Source organism: Triticum urartu, chromosome 3A, assembly GCF_056163025.1.
Source record: "Triticum urartu cultivar PI428250 chromosome 3A, HENAU_Tu73, whole genome shotgun sequence".
In the NCBI taxonomy this organism is placed as follows: domain Eukaryota; kingdom Viridiplantae; phylum Streptophyta; class Magnoliopsida; order Poales; family Poaceae; genus Triticum; species Triticum urartu.
Window position 1 is genome coordinate 176,917,955 of NC_141875.1, and position 22,637 is coordinate 176,940,591.

The 22,637-nt window shown below is 44.7% G+C and overlaps 1 protein-coding gene and 1 pseudogene across 2 annotated transcripts; both read right to left on the bottom strand.

The window, feature by feature from the left end:
* Nucleotides 1-471: 471 nt before the first annotated feature.
* LOC147979101 (protein FAR1-RELATED SEQUENCE 5-like) lies at nucleotides 472-3,088 on the bottom strand. Its single transcript, XM_087515035.1, has 5 exons — nucleotides 2,773-3,088; nucleotides 2,165-2,618; nucleotides 1,762-2,053; nucleotides 1,105-1,676; nucleotides 472-478 (listed from the first exon to the last, which is right to left on the bottom strand). Exons 1-5 carry the CDS (start codon nucleotides 3,086-3,088, stop codon nucleotides 472-474), a joined length of 1,641 nt encoding a protein of 546 aa, XP_087371161.1.
* A 5,222-nt stretch (nucleotides 3,089-8,310) lies between these two features.
* LOC125548214 (serine carboxypeptidase-like 34) lies at nucleotides 8,311-10,369 on the bottom strand (annotated as a pseudogene). The gene is made up of 5 exons (XR_015599677.1): nucleotides 10,033-10,369; nucleotides 9,853-9,960; nucleotides 9,477-9,755; nucleotides 9,289-9,377; nucleotides 8,311-9,200 (listed from the first exon to the last, which is right to left on the bottom strand). The product of XR_015599677.1 is annotated as a serine carboxypeptidase-like 34 (transcript).
* Nucleotides 10,370-22,637: the final 12,268 nt, after the last annotated feature.

Here is a 22,637-nt window from a genome sequence, read left to right on the forward strand (position 1 = left end):
TGGCAATGTAGTTAGAAACTATCAATACTTATGATTTATGAAATTGTGCTAATATTCCACAATTGGACTCATAAATGTAAATGTACGTACTACAATTAGAGGTAAGTAAAATCTACGTACTACAATGTCAAAACATTCCAGATTCGAATCTTATTTCATATCCATTTGCAATTTTCCAACAGAACTATAAAATATTCATAACTAAATGCATAATTGTAATTAAAATAAATGTATCTGCGGCTGTTGAAATTATTTGTTATTTTCATAAGGAATTAAGTAATGTAGTTCTTTATTGAATTAGCTTTTATTGACAAAATTATTTATGCTCATAAGGTAAAAATAAATGTAATGATATATTATAAATATTAATAGATGTCAAAATCAGGCCTCGGGAATGTCAGCCCTAAGAAGATATTTTTTATAAGTGATAGTTGAAATTGAAGTTTTTAGTTCATTTCACATTACAAGAAATCAATCCCTGTAAGTGAAATGAAATCAATCTCAGTGAAATATGAAACAAACAAGTATACGGAAATTAATTTTATTCAAATATGAAACTTAATAAGCACCTTATAAATGTGATATAACCAAAAACTAGATCAAAATATATATGATTCATGGTTTCCTTATAAAACAGTAATGAACATATACTTATTAATAGTTAATCTTAAAAATATATTCACAATGCATAATACAAAATCTTAACAAAAGGAATTGTACATTAGTAAAAGATTAATACTGTTTGCAGCAATGTAACAAAGAATTAATGCAATACATAATAGTTCAATATTTGAAATAATAGGCGCTATAGCATAATGACAAATCGTTCAAAAAACAAAGCACACCATTAAAACGTTCAGGTTAATCCAAATATGTAGGATGTGTTAAACTTTAATTAACGACACAATACTAAGGCAATTATAAATAACAACGGTAAGAACAAGAAAATTAGTTCAGGGATTCATACATTTAAGTTTCCAATCAGTACACACTTCATTAGTAGTTTCATTGCAACAACAAAACGAAAACAAATAACATTAAGGTAAATATAACTAAGGAAAATTTTTGATCATGTGTGTTGGCGATCGACATTTGCTGCAAAACCTTGACTGGACAACACCCAACACACCACCCAGATGTTTGGTCTTCTGGTCCGGTGTTTTCCCACGTTTCTTCTTCTTGATGTTTGCTTCCATGCCATACATGTACCTCTTATTTGAAGGTCTACCGTTCTTCTTCATTATAGCAGGCGCAAGAATTGAAGAAACCGGAATTGAAATATTGTTTGCGGTATCAACTATTTGAAGACCTGAATCAGCAACTTCATTGACTTCCTGTTGAACACCAGAATGTGTAGTTACTTCATGTTCAGGGATTGATCCATATCCGACCCGGCATGTAGTTGTCTTTGAAAGTCTGTGCTCATGTAATTCCTTCTTGCAGCGAGTAAAATTAGACTTTGCAATTGCAAAAGCATCTTGATCATTTTCAGCTTCATTCACTATATCTATTACAGCAAAATATAATATCTTGTGCCTAAATGATCTCGATTCCTCGTTCGTGTCGCCGATATACTTCTCCAACTTATTGTTGAAACTAGATGACCTTGCTTGCTTTGTCCACCGCTTCATTATATGACAATCTGGAATTTTGCAGACACCTCGGTTCACAAAAATCTGGGACAAAGAACAACAACAAACAAAATTAGTTGCTTTCAGATATAACATCATATTTAACAATTCAAATTTCTGAGATTCATACCGCTAGGACGTGGCTACAAAGAACACCAAAATGTTCGTAAAGTCCACATTCACAAGTGTAATATCCAATAGACTCGTCTACTTTGATTTTGTATATTACTTTCGACCACGATTCCCTAGACTCGGCCTGGACGTGCTTCACAACAAAAGTATGTTCCTCCATGCTAGGAAGCACAAGGTATGATGTTGACTTAATGAGCTCCTTCTTCAATAGATTATAAACCTTTGCAGTATAGATAACTGAAGCATGCTTCTCCATTGGATATCCAAAATGGACCTTAATTATTTTCTGCATTTATTTATAGAAAATTAGATTTGGAAAAAATTTAACAAAACATACATATAGCAACAAATTACTATCGTAAAATAGTACAAAAGTGGATTTTACTAAATTTTCACCTATTTGTTTTTTCCTTTCGGCATCTGCGTCACAACTCTCACGATCGTCTATAAGCTTAGTGTACTGGGTAATGAATGCATTTATTGAAGAATTGCATACAGTATGTATCTTCAGCATAAAGTTTGCACACTCACTACGTTGAGTGCTACACATTCTAGCACAGAAAACTTTGCTAAAATATGGTTTAGCCCATTTGTGCCTACACTCGTAGGCTCTAGTCATAAAAGGATGTTCCTGCAAACAATATTTTACCGTAACGAAATTCCAGGCATATTCAAACTCTTCTACAGTTAGCATGTGGTTCACTAGCTTATGGAAATCATCGGCAAATGTTTTGTGCTTGCTATAGACAGCACCAAGAAGTTCATGAGCCCGCTTAAGAACATGCCATTTGCACCATCTATGTTCTGCATGAGTGAAAACTTTCCGGACTGCATTTCCAATGGCTCTAGCCTGATCTGAAATAAAGTATGATGGAAAATAATGTATTAAGAACATATAATTGCAAAATTTAGTCCTAGAAAATTACTTAATTTAGTTTGTGAAGAATCTCATACACTAAACATGAAATAAACAAGCCAGACGTAAAGGTCTTTCAAAAGTATTGTTTACCTGTAAGAATAGTAATTGGGTGTTTTCCACCCATCATAGCAACAAATTGCTTAAAAGCCCAACAGAAATTCTCTTCCTTCTCATTAGTCAAGAACACTCCAGCGAATATTACACTCTCAAAGTGGTTACTAACTCCTACAAACATACCAAATGGCATTTTGTAGATGTTTGTTCCATAAGTAGTGTCAAAAGTTATTGCATCTCCAAAGTGATTATATAATGATCTACTCCTCCCAGTAGTCCACATTAGTGACTTTAGCCTGTTGGCATCATCCACCTGTGCACAGAAAGCAAATCTATCGTCCATTGCTATCATATCACGGAAATTCTCCAGTGTCTTAGCAATGTCATCCTGAAGGGTTTCACTTGCAATCTAAGAACAAACAGTACGCAACTTGCGCTTACAGAATGGTACTTTCTTTGTTGATCCATAGAAACCTGCTACTATAGAATTAACCTTTGTGAGTGATACATTATTCTCCCGAAGATTCTTTATTAAATCTCTGATTGGCTTGTCAATATGTTGATGTGAATGCATGCGCTTTTTCTCACTGCAAGATTCGACAAGGGAATGATTGTGTTCCTCCCTAAAAACTTTGACATACCATTCTGAATTATCATTAAGATTTACCCTGAGTGTTGCCTTGCAACCACATCTAGTAGTGGCATATTTAGTAGTCTTGTTGATTCCCTGCACAGTAAATTGATGTATCAGATTGAATGTCATTAAACATAGTAATACATTCTACAATTATGTTTTAAAAATCCAGCATAGTACAATATGATCATTTTTAACAAATTTACTTACGGCTCATTGGCAAATTAATTCCTGCATAGTTTGTACGCCTTTGGAATTAATAAAATTATCACCATTTCTAATACTGAAACCAAACACCCAAGAATAAGTATTGTAGAAGTCATATGCTTCTGCCTTTGATGAAAACTTCATACCAACAACCGGCCTTAACATTTGAACAGAAGTGTCTTCACAAAAACTTCTAATTCCGTGTTCAACAGCTCCAACTTGTCCTCCTCTATCCAAAACAAATAAACATCTATAAATCAAACTCCCAATACATATTAAGTATGAAAAAAATTATTAAAAAGTTCTTACTTACTCAAGGTATCGTTCATTAGAATCAGACTCCTCAGTGTGAACATTGTATGCAGAAAATAAGTAATCCTGATCTAGATTTTCAGGCCCAGATATTATATCTGGAATTTCAACGGTGTCTCTGATACATTCAAGACGGGACTGAACTTCATTTGAGTCATCAGCATAATCGTAAGTGTCCACCCTGTTTGAAATCATGATTACAAGTTCATGTACATCAATAATTTTATGTAAACTACATCGAAGGGTTGTCATAATGGAATTTATGTATTTTACCTTAAGTTTGGTCTCGAAAGTACATCATTGTCTTCTGAGCAATAAGGTCTATCAGAAAAGCAAGAACTATCTTCAGGTACTGACTTCAGATTGTTCCTAAATTGATAATGAATTTGTTACTACATAAGCAAAATTGGTAATAATAAATTTAAATTTAGGTGCAAACATATTAAAACTTATTATGAAGTATGTCAACTCACTGTTGATTCAAATTTGACATTGGCTGCTCAACCATGTTTAGTAGTGCCATAAAACTACCCGGGATGCTGTCCCTCTCACTATCCATATTAACCTACAACCTCAACGGATTTCCAACAGGTTAAATTAATATTCCTACTTTCCAACCAAATAAGATAAAATAATGACCATGCTATAATAATTCAATAAACTTGCATAGCAGTAAATAGCAGGGGATTAATTTATAACACAACAAAAAAGGATCAATATCCTACAAGGAAGTTGTCAAATAGCAGGGGATAAACTAACCTTTTTTGCTTTCCTCGGCGGCGAACAGATTGATGGCCCACTAAGATATTGGAAAAAAGAGGGACCTAGAGATCCCAGTCAGTAGCGTTATACGATTCCGGTCTTCAATCAGATCTTATCTGGGCTACGGCAGCTTCATGGCTTCAAATCTGATTACCAAATTGATGCATAAGATTCCTAAGATTCCGAACTTGAGGACAAACCAGTTGATATTAGAACTTGAGGAGAACCAATGGCCGCGCAGAGAGAGAGAGAACTTGACTCATCAATCTACTCATACACTGCCGCAAGAACTTGAGGAGAAACAATGGCGACGGGGAAAGAGAAAATATTAATGGGGGAAACAGAGGAGACGGAGGTCTGGACGAGAAGGATAAGAAGAATAAATATCCCCAAGTGGTGGACTCTATTAGATTGTATTCTATACGATCTGTCAGACTGCACAGTTGTATTTCCATTGTATAAATTTTCCGCTGGGATTACTAACTTATACGGACGCTGGCAGCACAGATCTTGACGAAAGTGAGGAACGGTGGATCTAACACCGGTGCCTACCGGCACCGGTAGAAAAACTTAGCCGTTGGGAACAGAAACAATGCGGTGGCGTGCGTGGTGACCAGTCCGGCAGTCCGGGGCCCCGAGCATCTCCTTCCCAGGTCGTGTCACCACAAGCTGAAACAAACGTGAGGAATCGTCCGCTTCGGCGTTGTTGCCTCCACCGTCGCTCTCACTCGTCCCCGTCCCGCTTTTAATTCTCGAGAGGCCTGCCTATTTGTATACGTACAGGGAAGCTGGCTGAATGGATCGGATCATGCATGGCATGATCAATGGATCCTTCATCCAGGGATGGGACGACGTCCTGCTGCGAACCTTCTCATCTTCCGCATTTAAACTCTTGGGGGTTCGTATGTATCCACCACGTTTCCGATCGAGCAACTTGTGCTTCTGCTAGTGGCGCCAAGAGTCAACATCCAACCTGTGCATGTGGTCTGCAGGCCGATTTCTCTCCGCGAAGACTATATCTCGCCTATAGAGATTATAGCGTCCGTCTGGTCTGAAGGATCCATAACTACTAGGCTGCTCCATTTTTCGTGTTTTCTTTTTGTTTGCTGGGTTTCAACGAGACGCGTGTGGTTTTATTAGGCCAATGTACTGGTTTTGGCTCGTTTTCTTAGTTTTTTCTGATTTTTTCCACTCATTTTCAATGTTTTCTCTATCTGTTTTCTTTGTTTTTTCACCGGGTTTCTTCGTTACTTTCCCGGTATCAATGGCGTTGGCCGAACACCCATAGGAAAGCACTCGAACAGCCGCGGCATACTTCATTGATGAGCTTACACTTATTTCTTCCGATGCACTCCTCCTTAATTTAAATCATGGATCATGCTCCTCAATGGCTTTTGCAATGGTGTTGAAGAGACTTCGACGCGTCCGAAATCACCACTGGAAATACTTCTCCAATAGGTTGAATTGGGTGTAAAGTAAATCTTGATAATAAGCTTGACATAGCCTTCTGCTCTATTCTGATTGACATGCAAGCGGCCAAACTGCGATCCTAGTCTTTGCTGTCAAAATTCCTTGTGAACGATCACGATAGTGGTCACTTCAAAATCATCATCGTATTCTTCCTCTTGCTCGGATCAAGAATCCTTGACGAACATCTCCCTTAACCTCTTCATCTACACCATGCAATATTTCATGTTGGATTTGATAGCAAAACTAGTAAAACACAATGATCAAAGAAATGAAAATCTTACCTATGCAATTCATGGAGCACTTTGCGAACGGAGGAGGTGAGAGCCTCCGCTGACGACATTGAGGTGACGTCGAGGCTGCTGGTGGATGGCTGGGCTCTGGAGTGACCTGCAAGCTCTAAGGAGTGTGATTGCTGACTAGGCTCGCCGCTGTTGAACTCCGGTTTTTGAAATAACACTAGTGTGGCCACAATTCCGACGCCGCCTAGCTCTTCCACGGGTGCTCGACGGCATTATGGTCGTCCACCGGTTCTGTTTTGGACGAAACCGAGCATAGCAATGACCTTTTTCGCCCACAAGAGCCCGGCGTTGACAGGGAAGATATGGATGATTCCAGCTGCAGCGTTGTCAGCGAGCGAATCTACCATGGCCCGAGAGGTGGGCCGAGTTGCATGGGTCGAGGGCGTCGAGCGATATGAAATCCTGGCTCAAATTTGAGAGCCAGTGAAAGGTTCTCCTGAATTTTATGAGCAGCTAAACCAAGTAGAAGTTGAGCCTGAGGTAAGTCTTTTTAACGGTTCGGCTAGAGATGCTCTTAATAGTAGGCATCATAGCGAATTCCATGACGCCGGCCGCAACAGCTGAATTCTATCTGACCATACCAAGAGTACAATTAGATATGACTATTGTGCCCAAAATTCTGTTTGAAGGCACCAAATTAGATTCCCACTACGGGCAGGTGGTGGTGATGATTTCCTTGCTTGGGCCCATGAAAGAAGTGGCATCTATTCTGTAAAGTCGGCGTACCGTGCTCTTGTGACTCAGAAGGAGCTTGCAGCTCTAGAGGAAGGGACGGTTACCGGATCCTCACAGACCGAAAAACAGATGTGGAAGTCGCTTTGGAAACTCAAGGTGTTGCCAAAGGTTCGTGTTTTCTGGTGGAGGGTGGTGCATGGGATACTCCCAGATAAATGTACCTTGAGGCATCGACACATAAAGGTAATCAGTAGATGTAATGTCTGTAATGCAATGGATGAGGACCTAATGCACGCCCTAGTGCATTGCTCACATGCAAAGTTGTTCTGGAAACAAGCATTTGCTCTCTTCGATCTTCGGAGGCCGCGATTGCACCCGGATACATGGTCCCGTGACATTTTATGTGAGGGGACGTATTCTGATGTGGAAAGGGCTCAAATGATATCAGTTATGTGGGCAATATGGCATTCGAGGAATAGAGTTACTCATGCAGATGATCAGCTTGACCCTTATACTTCGGTTAAGAGAATTCGGGAGGACTTGGCTCTGCTTGATATGCCAGACAAACATGCATCGGTGCTCCCGGGCTTTGGGTGGATTCCTGTGGACTCCAACAAGATAGGAGTGGGTGGTGTTGCTCGTTCCAAAAATGCTTTGTTGGGTGCATGGAGTAAACCTCATCCGGGGATTTCGGATCCGTTCATTAGGGAGACAATGGCGCTGCATGATGGAGTTATCTTTGCTAATCTACGTGGCTTCTCCCATGTGATCATAAAAACAGACTGCCTGGAGATTGTTAATCTCTGGAATACTTGTCCTTTCTGTTGTGGCTCCTTTACTTTTCGAAATTGGAGAGCTAGCTGTCTCTTTTTCTTCTTTTGTTATTCAACATGTAAGTAGATAAGCCAATGTTCCGGCCCACCTTTGTGCAAAACATGCATATTGATGGTCACCGAAAGTTGGACTGGATCTAGACCATCTTTCCTACCCACCAACCTCTTGGCTGATGATGCTAGGAGTTCTTTCGTTGAATAAAAGCTCTCAATTGGAACGCAAAAAAGGCACCAAATTAGATGCGCACCTCATTTTGATAAGTTTAGTTCTACACTATTGCAACAACAAAAAAATACTCGGTATTTTAGATAAGATAGTTTACTATATAGAAGAGCAAAATGCAAGTTCTGATTTACATACGAAATTCGAAACTAGATATTCGACACTACAATTCCAATCAAACAACCTCTAAAATACCTTGCCGGCGAGGAAGCACTATTTTCCCAAGCTTAAGCGATGATGGATTTGGGCGGCAATTCCTTGCCGGCGAGGAAGTGCGCGAAGAGCTGCCTGGCCTGGACGGGCGTGACGGTGGGCACCATGTGCCCGGCACCGCGGATGGTGACGAAGGTGAGGCCGTCGTAGTCCACCTGGTAGCCGCCGACCTGGTCGCTGGTGAACCACTCCCTCCACTGCTTGAGGGTCTTGAGGCCGAGCTTGCGCAGCGCCTGGCGGGTGGACGAGACGGGCACCCGGGCGTCCGTGTCGCCGCTGTACACCCACACGCGGAGGCCGGCGTCAACCATCCTCTTGATCACCGGCAGCGTCGACGCCGGCGAGTCCTTCCAGTGCTCGAACAGCGGGTCGCTGCACGCGGTCCACGCGTAGGGGATGCTCCCGGTGGTGTTGGCGTGCAGCGCGTCCTGCACGTCCCGGCGGTTCAGGTACTCGGCGGCGTAGTTGTCCAGGCACGGGTCGTAGCTGTTGTACCGCGGCCGCATGGACCTGCTGTTGTCGGACTGAGCGGAGGGCCGGTGGAGGCGGCGCGGCAGCTGGCCCGCCGTGCCGGTGGAGGCGGTGCAGGCGGGGGTGTAGAGGCTGTAGATGTCGATGTGGTCGAACGCCTCGTAGAAGCCGTCCATGGCGCGTTCGCAGGCGGCGTTGCTGGGGTTCTGGCCTGACGACGAGAAGTCGCTGCTGTTGCCGGCCTGGTCGAACTTGCAGTTCTGCTTGATGGCGTCGTAGAGCTCGTCGGAGATGACGGCGTGGTCCCACGCGTAGTCCACCATGCCACGCTCGTCCGACGCCTCGTCGATCGCCGCGTTCCCGATCTGGAAACGTATAGGACGAACAATTAGAGATTAACTAAATCATAATTCGTTGATTCCTGTTGAAGCACTACAAAACTGATTGGCGTACCATGAAACCCTTGAAATTGATGTGCCTGCTCTTGTGCACCTTCTTGTTCTGCTCCACGATCTTCTCGGCGAGATGGGGGACATAGTGCCCTACAAAATATACAAGATTGATTAGATCTTTTCTAGTATTACCTAGTTAATGTGGTGCCATAATCACGAGATTAATCGACGGGTAGTAGCAGTAATCACCGGCGTAGCTCTCTCCGGCGATGTAGAAATCGTGGCCCTTGAACTGTGGGAACCTCTCGAACCAGTTGACGAGGAACGTGTACGCGTCATGAGCTAATTAATTCACGAACGCATCCACTCAAGTTAACTAAGAAAGGTGGAGTAGAAAAATAAATGAAGGATAATACTACAATGCATACGTACCAGCGAGGTCGTCGCCGAATCTCTCGAGATCGGCGGTGGTGTTCGTGTAAGAGAATCCGACGCCGGCAGGTTGCTCCAAGAAGAGCAGATTTGCCTCTGCGGTTGCACACACACAAATAATTACTACGTAAAAACTAAGACGAGCTGTCACTAGCAAATTTGACGGCAATGTGACTATCGAATTGTTTGGTACCTTTGTTCCATGCGTGGGGGTTGAGCCTGAGCTCAGGGGTTCCCTTCTGGATCAGCAAGGGCCCCAGCTCTTCCAGTGCTCCGTATCCAAGCGACGAGCATCCAGGCCCTGCATGCATGCATGCTATATTACGATCGGTAGAAATAATACATGTAATTGACTTTGTTCTCGTATAGGTACCTCCGTTGAGCCAGAGGACGAGGGGCTTGTTGCTGACGTCGTGGGTGGCCTCGAACAACCAGTAGAAGAGGGCGCGGCCGTGCGTCTGGTTCACCGTCACGTACCCGGAGAACTGCCGGACGCCCAGCCCCGCCGGCTGCCCCGGCAGCGCCTCAACCAGGTCCGCCTCCTGCCGGTCGAACACCTTCGCGAACCCGTCATGGTGGTGGCCGTGGTGCCTCGCCGCCGCCACGGTCGTCGTCGTCGACACGAACGCGATCGCGAGCAGGAGGACGACCGCCGCCGCCCTCGACATCGTGGCTACTCGACGTAGATCGATATCAAAGACGCTCGTGAACTGCTACGTGCTACTCTGCTCTTCGAATATTCCTCCTCGGGGGCGTCTGTGCCGTGGATATATATATGGCATCAGGTTGAAAGTTTTTCAGATCTGGTTTCCACCGTGTTCGGATGGAAATCAAATCTTCCGCAGGGAAAAGAGATAGAAAAGGATACGGATATCAGGTCGTAGCTGGCCGTTGCAATGCACGATTGGTTTGTCTGTTAGGGCAACTCTAACCGACCCCTTATCCAGTGTTAGTGATTTTTTTATTTCTCTAACGCGCATCTAACCGAGCCCCAATTTAGCCAATAAAAGAGGAAAATTTATCCTCCGAGCCGCGTCTCCGTCAATTATTTACTTCACCGCTCAGCGGCGAAGTAAAAAATCTTGACATTCTCTCCGCCTTCTGTGCCCCTCCTCCCCCCCCCCTCCCCACAACCGATGCCTCCTCACGCCATTCCGTGCCGCCCCTATCCTCCCAATGGCTGGACGCGGTGGTCGGAGGTCCCCGTCGCTGATCAACAACGCGGATTCGTGCATCCACGCGTCCTTCTCCGCCGGATCCTCCTCAAGCAGCCGTTGTGACGATGCCGCCTTCCCGGCCCGCCTCTCCGGCTTCCCCGACCACCCCACGCCGCAGCAGCCGCAAAGGAGCTACCACGGCATCCGGGAGCGGGGGTGGGGGACATGGGTGGCGGAGATCACGGACAGAGAGACCCACAAACGCCATTGGCCCGGGTCTCGCTGCGCTCGAGCACAACCGTGGGATGTCCGGCTGCATGGTGATGCACGATGGCTCTGATGGAGGTGTCATGTTTAGTCTGTTGATGTTCGATCGAAGGTGGTGCGACTGTAGCGGGAGGCAGACGGTATGAGACGTCTTTATCATTCGTTGTCTTCTCGAGAGGTATCCGGTTATCGAGGCCCCGGTAGACGGATAAGGGCGGATGGTACAGACGGCTTCAACAATAAGTTTATGCATTCCGGTACAAACACAAGATCTCTGATCGGGCTATGTCGATGTGCGCCTGTGTCATGTCCTTGCTGAAGGTGGTGGGTTGAAGCTTGGCTTCGGAGATGAGAATCCAGAGTTCAACCTTGTGGTGAACTCGCTATCATCAGCACACGTACAACGATTCTTTCTTGAAGGCGTAGTCTAAGAGTTGTGTATTTTGGGTTTCTGGCATGTATTGTAACATAGGGTTAGTGGCTACCTGCGGGAGTTACTGTCGCGAGGTATACGGTCTCGGAGTTTGTTTTTCGCTTTATTTCTGGGTCGAGATTGTTCGATTGCTGAATTTTGCATTATTAATAATAGGGATAAGTATATTTTTGGTCCCTCTACTTTACCAACTGTGTAAAAATGGTCCCTAAACTTTAAAACCAGACAAACATAGTCCCTTAACTTGTAGAACCGGATACTTTGCGTCCCTCAAGGTGGTTTTGGGTTGACATGGACCTGCTATTGACCATTGACCTCGCCACATCAGCGCCACATCACACAAAATGGTCTGAATCTCTCTTTCTCTCTCCCTACATTGGTCAGCTAGCGTGTACATGCCAGTGGTGTTTGATGTGTCGCGGTAGCTGACTGGTCGAAGAGCTGGTTTTTCTAGCTGTAGCAGGACGGCGGTGATGCATTGCCATCCAACAGACTGTACATTGTCGATCTCGCCGAGAGCAATAGACACGCAGGAAGGACTGAGCTCGCCTGGACACGAACGTATAGAAGTTGATCGATTCCTCGACACGCATGTAGTACACAACAAGCAAAGCTGATCGATTCCTCATGTGCAAGCTAGACACTAGTAGAAAAAGGGTCAAATGTGAAGCACATTAGTGCCGGTTTGAATTTGAGCTGGCACTAATGTGTGCATTAGTGCCGGTTCCAACGGCTAGCCGGACGCTCTCATTAGTACCGGTTCGTGGTGAACCTTTAGCACCGGTTCGTGGCACGAACCGATACTAAAGTGAGTGGTGGCAGGATGTTATCAGTCCGGGGCCCCTCCAGCACCTTTAGTACCGGGTCGTATCATGAACCGGTACTAAAGGTCGTCCTACATAGACCCTTCGTCCACCCGAGCTCGCTCTGTTCTTCCCCTTTCCCCTCTCCTTTCTGTTCTTTTCCCTCTTACCCTCAAGCTCATCACACATTTTGTCCAAAATTTGTCAACATTTGAAGGCCCCCATCCATTCAAATGATCACAAAGGTTAGCAACTTTGTCCTTTTATCTCTCATTGCTAGATTAGCTCGTGCAATGCTTTATATAGTGATTGATTTTTGAGTTTAGTAATTTGGGAGGAATTATATATATGTTCTAGTATTTGATTTATATGCAATTTGAGGTCAAAAATAACACTTAGTTTGCATATGTAGGTGTGGTTTACTTAGTACCTTCTAAATCTCCGTCGTAACCACCGTCGATCGCTCGCAACGTCCCGTCGCCGGCACCACCTTGTGGTGAGCCTCTTGTTCATGAAGTTTTATATAAAAAATTGATGTTTGTGTGATTTGGATATATAGTTACTCGTATAATTATCTTACCCATACGTTGTTTGTTATACATAGTGCCATGGTTTTGATATCTGTCCCCGTCGTCCCTCGTCTGGGTTATGATTCGGATGTGGTATATTCTCTTTTAAAACTATTCATTGCATTTCGTGTTTATGACAAATTATGCCCATCAAGTTGACATAGATATTTGTATGTAGGAGGTAGTTGAACCGGAAATTCCAACCGACCCTATTGTCGAGAGGTTAAATTTAGTTAAAAGAGAAAACGAGGATTTGAAGGAAAAATTGAAAAGAATTGAGGGGGAGAAGATGGAATTGGAGTTGCATGTTGCCGATGTTGTCGATGATCACAAGATTAAGATGGAGAAAATGCTCTTGAAGATTAGAAAGATTAGAAAATATGTCATTCATAGTGAGGCTTGGTATCATTATGCTGTTGGATCAATTATTACCTTAGTTGCGATCTTGATCGCATTTGTTGTTGCATTTAAATTCTTTAGTTAGAGAGTTATTTGTTTGTTGCATTTAAGTGTTGTATGATCTTTATGTATGAACTTTATGTATTGTATTAATTTGGTGTTTTCAGTGTTGTGTATTGAAGATGAGCGGGCAATGGATGTACAATGACCGATGCTCTCCCAAGTTCATTAATGGCGTGTGTACTTTTCTGCTTGCGACTGAGGCAAACAAGTGGGCGGATGGTTTTATGCCTTGTCCATGTGCTGGCTGTAAGAATGTTCACAATTACTCTACGTCAAGAACCATTCACGTCCACCAATTTGAGTCCGGTTTCATGCCCCACTATAATGTTTGGACCAAGCATGGAGAAAGAGGGGTTATGATGGAAGACAATGAAGAAGAAGAGGATGACGATAGCTATCCTGGCCATGGATTCCCTGAATACGATGATACAACAATGAGGGAAGAAACTGAGCCGGTAATGCGGGAAGAAGCTGAGCCGGCAATGCGGGAAGAAGCTGAAGAAGAGGCATCGGATGAGCCCCTTGATGATCTAGGTCGGGCCATTGCCGATGCAAAGAGAAACTGCGCAAGTGATTTGGAGAAGAAGAAGTTACAGCACATGTTAGAGGATCACAAAAAAATGTTGTACTCAAATTGCGTAGGTGACAAGAAAAAGCTGGGCACCACACTGAAATTGCTACAATGGAAGGCAGAGAATGGTGTATCTGACAAGAGATTTGGAAAGTTGCTGGTAATGATAAAGAATATGCTTCCAAAGGACAACGAATTGCCCGAGAGTATGTACGAAGCAAAGAAGGCTGTCTGCCCTCTAGGGTTAGAGGTGCAGAAGATACATGCATGCCCTAATGATTGCATCCTCTACCGCGGTGAGTACGAGGATTTGAACGCTTGCCCAGTATGCGGTGCATTGCGCTATAAGATCAGCCGCGATGACCCTGGTGATGTCGACGGCGAGCGCCCCAGGAAGAAGATTCCTGCCAAGGTGATGTGGTATGCTCCTATAATACCACGGTTGAAACGTTTGTTCCAAAACAAAGAGCATGTCAAGGCGATGCGATGGCACAGAGAAGACCGTAAGAAAGACGGAAAGTTGAGAGTACCCGCTGACGGGTCACAGTGGAGAAAAATCGAAAGAAAGTACGGGAAGGAGTTTGCAGATGACGCAAGGAACGTATGGTTTGGTCTAAGCGCAGATGGCATTAATCATTTTGAGGAGTAGAGCAGCAACCATAGCACCTGGCCTGTGACTCTATGTTTGTATAACCTTCCTCCTTGGTTGTGCATGAAGCGGAAGTTCATTATGATGCCAGTGCTCATCCAAGGCCCTAAGCAACCCGGCAACGACATTGATGTGTACCTAAGGCTATTAGTTGAAGAACTCTTACAACTATGGAATGGAACAGGTGTATGTGTGTGGGATGAGCACATGGGGGAAGAATTTGACCTAAAGGCGTTGCTTTTCGTGACCATCAATGATTGGCCTGCTCTCAGTAACCTTTGAGGACAGACAAACAAGGGATACCTCGCATGCACGCACTATTTGGACGATACCGACAGTATATATTTGGCTAATTGTAAGAAGAATGTGTACCTGGGACATCGTCGATTTCTTCCGAGCAGGCATCCCGTAAGAAAGAAAGGCAAGAATTTCAAAGGTGAGGCGGATCACCGGACGAAGCCTCGCCACCGTACTGGTGCTGATGTACATGATATGGTCAAGGATTTGAAGGCGGTCTTTGGAAAGGGTCCTGGTGGACAACCTGTTCCGAATGACGCTGACGGACGCGCACCCATGTGAAAGAAGAAATCTATATTTTGGGACCTGCCCTATTGGAAAGACCTAGAGGTCCGCTCCGCAATCGACGTGATGCACGTGACGAAGAATCTTGTGTGACCCTGCTTGGCTTCTTGGGCGTGTATGGGAAGACAAAAGATACACCCGAGACACGGGAGGACCAGCAACGTATGCACGGAAAAGACGACATACATCAGGGTCATGCAAGCTACGCTCTTACCAAAGAAGAGAAGGAAATCTTCTTTAAATGCCTGCTCAGTATTAAGGTACCGTCTGGCTTCTCGTCGAATATAAAGGGAATAATAAACATGGCAGAGAAAAAGTTCCAAAACCTAAAGTCTCATGACTGCCACGTGATTATGATGCAACTGCTTCCGGTTGCATTGAGGGGGCTTCTATCGGAAAATGTTCGATTAGCCATTGTGAAGCTATGTGCATTCCTCAATGCAATCTCTCAGAAGGTAATCGATCCAGAAATCATACCAAGGTCAGAGAATGATTTGGTGCAATGTCTTGTTAGTTCCGAGTTGGTGTTCCCACCATCCTTCTTCAACATCATGGCGCACATTCTAGTTCACCTATGTGAAGAGATTAACGTTTTGGGTCTTGTATTTCTACACAATATGTTCCCCTTTGAGAGGTTCATGGAAGTCTTAAAGAAATATGTTCATAACCGTGCTAGGCCAGAAAGAAGCATCTCCAAGGGCCATGAAAATGAGGAGGTCATTGAGTTTTGTATTGACTTTATTCCTGACCTTAAGCCGATTGGTGTTCCTGAATCGCGGCATAAGGGCAGACTGGATGGAAAAGGCACGCTAGGAGGGGAACAAATAATATGTATGGACGGACATTCTCTCACTGAAGCACACTACACAGTTCTACAGAATTCCGCCTTGGTGGCTCCGTATATGGATGAACATAAGAATTTGCTACACTCCAAACACCCGGAGCGGTCTGATGACTGAATTACATGTGAACAAACCAGGAGTTTCGCCAGCTGGTTGCAGACACGTACCATGCATGACGCCTCTATTGAAGATGACATGTACTTGCTGTCCCAATTACCATCTTCAAATATAATGACTTTCAAAGGGTATGAGATAAATGGTAATACATTTTACACGATCGCCCAAGATAAGAAGAGCACCAACCAAAACAGTGGTGTCCGCTTTGATGCAGAAACCAAGACGGGAAAGGAAACATATTATGGTTATATACAGGACATATGGAAACTTGACTATCGACGTGGTTTGAAGATCCCTTTGTTTCGGTGCAAATGGGTCAATATGACACGAGGCGGGGTAACGGAAGACCCGCAGTACGGAATGACAATAGTGGATTTCAACAATCTTGAGTATGCAGACGAACCATTTATCCTAGCCAATGATGTGGCACAGGTTTTCTATGTGAAGGACATGTCTACGAAGCCGAGAAAAAGAAAAGATAAGGAAGCGAATGCATCGTACGATGAGCCAAAGCGGCACATAGTTCTTTATGGGAAGAGAAACATCATGGGAGTGGATGACAAGACAGAAATGTCAGGAGATTATGAAAAGTTTGATGAAATTGCTCCATTCACAGTGAATATTGACCCGAGCATCCAGTTAAATGATGAAGATTTTTCATGGTTACAGCGCAAAGGGACACACGCGAAGAAAAAGTTTCACACCCAAAGATCTGGGATGTGATCGGCTTCACTATCATCACTTTTTTCTGTGTTTCACACCTAGGAGGGAATCTCTGTAATAGTTAGGGTAGCTAGTTATGTGTTTTGGCATTTGAAACGCGAAGAAATTTTATGTGCAAGCAAATTCTTTCATGCATTTACTGATTTTTTCAGCTAAATGACCCTGAAATTGAAAAGCATTTCAAATGAACTCAGAAAAGGTTAAAAGTTGGCATGGTATCATAATTTCACCCACATAGCATGTGCAAAAAAGTAGAGAGGGTTACTGCAAAAACTGGATGCACTTCATGTACAAAATGGACAATCTCTTTCGAAGTATCAGGGTTTCAGACAAAAACTCATCCGTTACAAAGGCATTTCATTTTTTAAATAACCTAAACATTATCAAATTGAATATAAATGATAAAACACACTAATATTAAACATAAGAAAAAAGAATCACTGAAAAATCTATTTTCAAAGTTAAGTTATTCACAAACTAGTGATTCACACAAATTTCAAATAATTCAAAATTTAAACTATTCAAATTTGTAAACTACCGGTACTAACAGAAAGTTTGTAATTTTTTGTACCTAAAGCAAAAATATTCACAAAGAAACTCTAAATACAGCAAAAAACAACTCAAAAATAAATAAAACAAAAATAAATAAAGCAAAAAAATAAGAAAAAAGCCCACCTATTGGGCCACAGCGGCCTGCATACGACTAGAAACCCAAATTCTAGTTGGGCTAGGATGCATGCCTGCTAGCCCAGTAGGCCCAACAGGGCATCGCAGCAGAGGTAGGCCCAGAAGGCCTGCTTAAGAGAGGAGCTCGAGACAGCAGCGACGGCGGGGCTTATAAGCAGGTGCGAGTGCCCCTCGGCTAGCGAGGTGGGACTAAACTTCAGCGCCCCTCGCCTGGCAGTGCACACCCTTTAGTACCGGGTTGTGGCTCCCACCGGTACTAAAGGGAGGGGGCTTTAGTATCGGTTGGTGCCACGACCCGATACTAAAGGGGGTGCGGTCCCCGCCGCTTCGCCTGGCCAAAACAGACCTTTAGTACCGGTTGGTGGCTCCAACCGGTACTAAAGGTGTCCCCTATATAAGAAAACACTTCGAAAAATTTCAGTTTCTCATCTCCCACTTCTCTCTGCCGCTGCCCCGTCCCGCGCCGTCGCCTCCCCTATCGCGCCGTCCCCGTCGACTCCGCGACGCCCCCGTCCTCGTCGCATCGTCCCCGTCGACTCCGCGGCGCCCCCGTCGCCGGCCTGTCCCGGTCGCCGCACCGGCCCGTCGCCGTCCCCTCGCCTCGCCGCCGTCGCCTTGGATCGCGACCTCGCCTCGCCGTCGCCGTTGCCTCGACCTCGCCCGCGCGCGCTGTGAGCCCCTCCCTCGGCCCCTCTCCTCCCTCCAATCGATCAAAGCCACCGCGCGCCGACGCCGGCCGTAGCGCACACATACACGCGCGCACGCGCACACACACACACACTACACGCGCACACACACAATTTTTCTGTTTTTAGTTTTTAGTTTTTTCTGTTTTTCTGTTTTTCATACAAAGTTTTAGATGAATTAATTAATTTGATTAGATTAATGTCAAATAGTATATAGAAATGTTAGTTATAATATATATAATGTCAAAGGTTTTTTCTTTTTTTATACAAATGTTATAGAAATGTTAGTTATATAGAAATGTTAGAAATTTTGGAAATGTTAGTTTTAGCTAGATGAATTAGATTAATTTCAAATTGTTAGACGATGATCGATGTTTTTTTTTCTATTTTTTATATTTTTAGTTATAAAATTTAGAATTTGCATATATGAAATCACAATCCATCATTTAAAAAATGTTACTTTATTTTTGCGGCATATAGTATTTGTTGTCGATGATGCCCGGCCCGCATCCTTGCCGTCGACCCGTTCGCGACGACGTCCTGCTTCAGAGGACCCATGTCCGGGATTGGGCTCCGCCGGGCTGGCATTGGGAGGTGCTACCTCCAGGGGCGCGACGCTTGGTGAGGAACCCGGCCCCGGGTCCCATCGTCGACCCTCATCTCCTTTGGTGGCGTTCGCGTGGGCCACTTTCGGTGCGGAGGGAGCCGGCCCCGCCGGAGGTGGTACGTCGCCGTGTCAGGGAGGAGGACGAGCACGTCCATCGCTACATGGCTGCTATGGACGTCAGGTTCTCCAATACCTGGCAGGTTCTTTGGGGAGATCACCCGAGCTATGATCCAGTGATGGTTCCTTCACTTTGGTTGTCCACCGCCTAGATTACTCTCTAGTATTCGATCTTTATTAGCTAGCTAGCTAGCTAGTGATGTATTCGATATATACTATTCGAGATGATTTATTCAAGATTATATATATTATTCGAGACGATGTATTCGAGATTATGTCTATTATTCGAGACGACGTATTCGAGATTATATTCGATGATGCTTATTATGTACTATGATTGATTCTGTTTTTCCTTATTAATTGATTGCATCCATGCATTGTAATTTGAATATATTTCTTTTGGATTAGTTAAACAAAACCTATGGCAGACAATACCGGCAGAGAGGGAGAAGAGGCCCTGTTCAATATCATACGCAATCCTCGCGGGCCAGATGATGATTAGAATGAAGAACATTATGATGGCTCCGAATATCTAAACAACACCGGGGAGGGTGATATGATATTCGATCGCGATGACCGAATTGATGAAGTCATGAACTATGAACATGATGAAGAAAATGTTGATCTTGAAACAACAAAGATCGGCGAGGTATATATATTTATATAAGCAGGCATCTGGTGACCATCACATGTTTTAAATGACTTGAAGATATATTAACGAATTGATCTTTCTTCTTTCAGCCATCCGGATCGAGCAAATCTTCAGGCAACAGGAAACGAGGCCCGAACAAAAAGTTGAAGGAGGGCGTAAAGTACAATATCAAGGCCATCAAACCTAATGGCGAACCATTAGCATCTAAGAAGATTGCGGACAAGTTCATTCGTCAGTGCGGAGTTCTTGTGAAGGACCAACTCCCGATCTCCCTTCAAGAATGGAGAGAGCCAGCAAAGCCACGTCCAGGAGTTACTTTTATCGACGACAGACAAAACTTCTGCTTTGGAAAACGCTCATGGAACATTTCACCCTACCAGATCATTTCACAGATGCAGATGTGGAGAAAGTCAAGGACGCTGCTCTTAGGAAGATGGCGGTTGCATTCAAGAACCACAAGAATCGTGAATGGGCCAAGTACGTCAAGGGAGGAAGGAAAACTCCAGTATTCGAGGGAACACTAGAGAAGCAAAGTGCTCATTGGGACGATTTCTTGAAATTCAAGGATTCGGAATTATCTAAGGAATGGTCGAGAATAAACAAGGCCAATGCCGCAAAAAAGGATAAGTTCTATAAGCTGGGGCCAGGTGGCTATGCGGTGGGAATGTCTAAGTGGGATAAGTCCGATAAAGAGAAGGAGGATGCAGGTGTCACTCCAGAAACATTGAGCTGGCCCCCCAGGTGCAGGACTTGGTTCTGTGCGCATGTGGGGGAGTTGGACCCGAAGACAGGCAAAGTTTCGAAGAAGGCATGTCTGGACGGAGCCGAAGATAAGCTACTTGTTGCAATAGAAGAGGCTCAATCGGGGGTGTTCGAGCCCAACAGAGAGAACGACGAGCTTATGCGTGCCCTGGGAAATCCTGAACACCCGGGAAGAACACGAGGCATGGGCGCTATTCCGTGGTATGAGGGGTTTTCGGACTGGAACGCCGACTACAGAACCCGTGCGAGAAAGAAGATTGCGGAGGAGAAGAAGAGGAAGATGGAGGGGGAGTAGAGGAAGCTAGACTATAAACGCTTTCAAGGCCTAGAATCAGCGCACGCGGACTTGGCAGTTAAATTCCAGCGGCAGCAAGAGCATATCGACTCACTTAGCCAGCAAAGGGGGTCTCAGCAGCTAGCGGATGATCCACCATTGGATAGCACCATCCCATCCATGCCGAGAAGCAGCGTGGGTTCCGCCTCGGGCGACGCATTGCTGGATAGCTACCCAGTGGATGACATCATGGAGAACACTAACTGCGAGCTACACTTCAAAATGAAGAACATATCCATGAAGGTGGCGGACGCCCTTTCTTTTACAAATCCCGCCGAGGCAACCTTCCATTGCAACCCGATTCCAGCGGGCTATGCTTGTGTCTTGGTTGATGAGGTGGTGGACCAATATTCGGGGCTAGAGCTTGACATTCCTGGAGGTGACGATGAGCACACACTAGGAGAGGCCAACCATCGTATCATTCTATGGAGAAAGGATTGCATCATCTTTCGAAGGCCACCGACACCGCGTCATCCGACTCCTCGTCGAAGTCCGTCACCGAGTCAGCAGACTCCCGCTCCTCCAAGTCCACCAACGCGTCAGGCCACTCCTCCTCCAAGTCCGGCACAGCTTCAGGCCACTCCTCCTCCTCCAAGTCCGGCAAAGCGTCAGGCCACTCCTCCTCCAAGTCCGGCACAGCTTCAGGCCACTCATCCTCCTCCAACTCAGCCACGTCAGCCGTCTTCGCCGCCTCAGCAATCACGGAAGAGAGCCGCCTCAGCTATGGTGCGTAGCGGTACAAGTCGAGATAGTACTGGAGGTACAGGCGGAGGCAAGCGATTTCAATATGGTCCAAGCCTCGCGCCTCTTCCGCAGAGGCCTTACGACAAGTCCGAGGAGGAAAACGTAGCCATATCGAAGGCCGAGGTGGAAGCCCATTTTGCACTGAAACCGCCACCGCCGCCAAGGGAGAAAGTGCCTGTGGAAAAGATTGACCACTTCATTCGTATGGCTAGAGCACCAGCTCCCAAGCCTGTTGACATAGACTATGAGCGCCACATCAAGAAGTTAAATCGAGCACGTCTACAGAAAGAGGTGAGCTCGAGCTCGAGCAAATCAGCTGGCAAAAGGAGCGGTAAAACCGTTCCCCAGCTAGGAGAACAGGCGGCGCAATCAATCCCCCCGCTTGTTGTGCCAACAGCACATGAGAGTAGGCGCACCCAATATTATTGTGGGAAAACCGTTAGCGTTCCCGGGCTGGGCGATGTGGTAATAACCGAGAAGCATATTGAGCAGGCTGAAACGCTCATGATCATTGTTGGACAACTCCTCCATATCGAGCTCATGTCTCCAACTAGAGAGGAGGAAATAAAACGGAAATATGTCCGGGGCCAACCTTTGGTCGAGCAAGACGAGGTCAAGAACCTCCCAACGAGAATGTATGAATTGCATCAATGATACATGGACATTACCAAGATTTTCAACCGAGAGTCCCTCATGGTGAATGTCAAGAAGGATCATTACTACCATGAGAAAGTTGTGACCGTTGAGTATTCAGAACTATTTCAGCTATACAATCAAGACGCACTCGACAAATCTATCATCAGTTGCTATTGTCTGTAATTGATTTCTTTCTGTAATTTAAGTCTCAAACTAGCTGTAGTGATCATTTTGATCAATTATTACCTGTAATTATCCTCGCTATATTATTTTCTGTGGTATTATGCAGGATGAAGATTTATGAAATGAAAAAGGTGGACGCTATGGCATTGGGTTCGTTGACCCAAATACCATTAATGAATACACATGGAAATTAGATCCATATTATGAAAAAATGTAGAGGAAAGCATGCTAGAGTTCTTCAAGCGCCTCAAATACAATGAAGATATACTACTTCCTTACAACTTCGAGTGAGTCACACTGTCTTGTACTACAAATTCTGTTTTTGCCTACTAGCTAGCTACATGTTTTTGCTTACATATGCCCGCTTAATTAAGACATGCAAACGTGTGTGCATG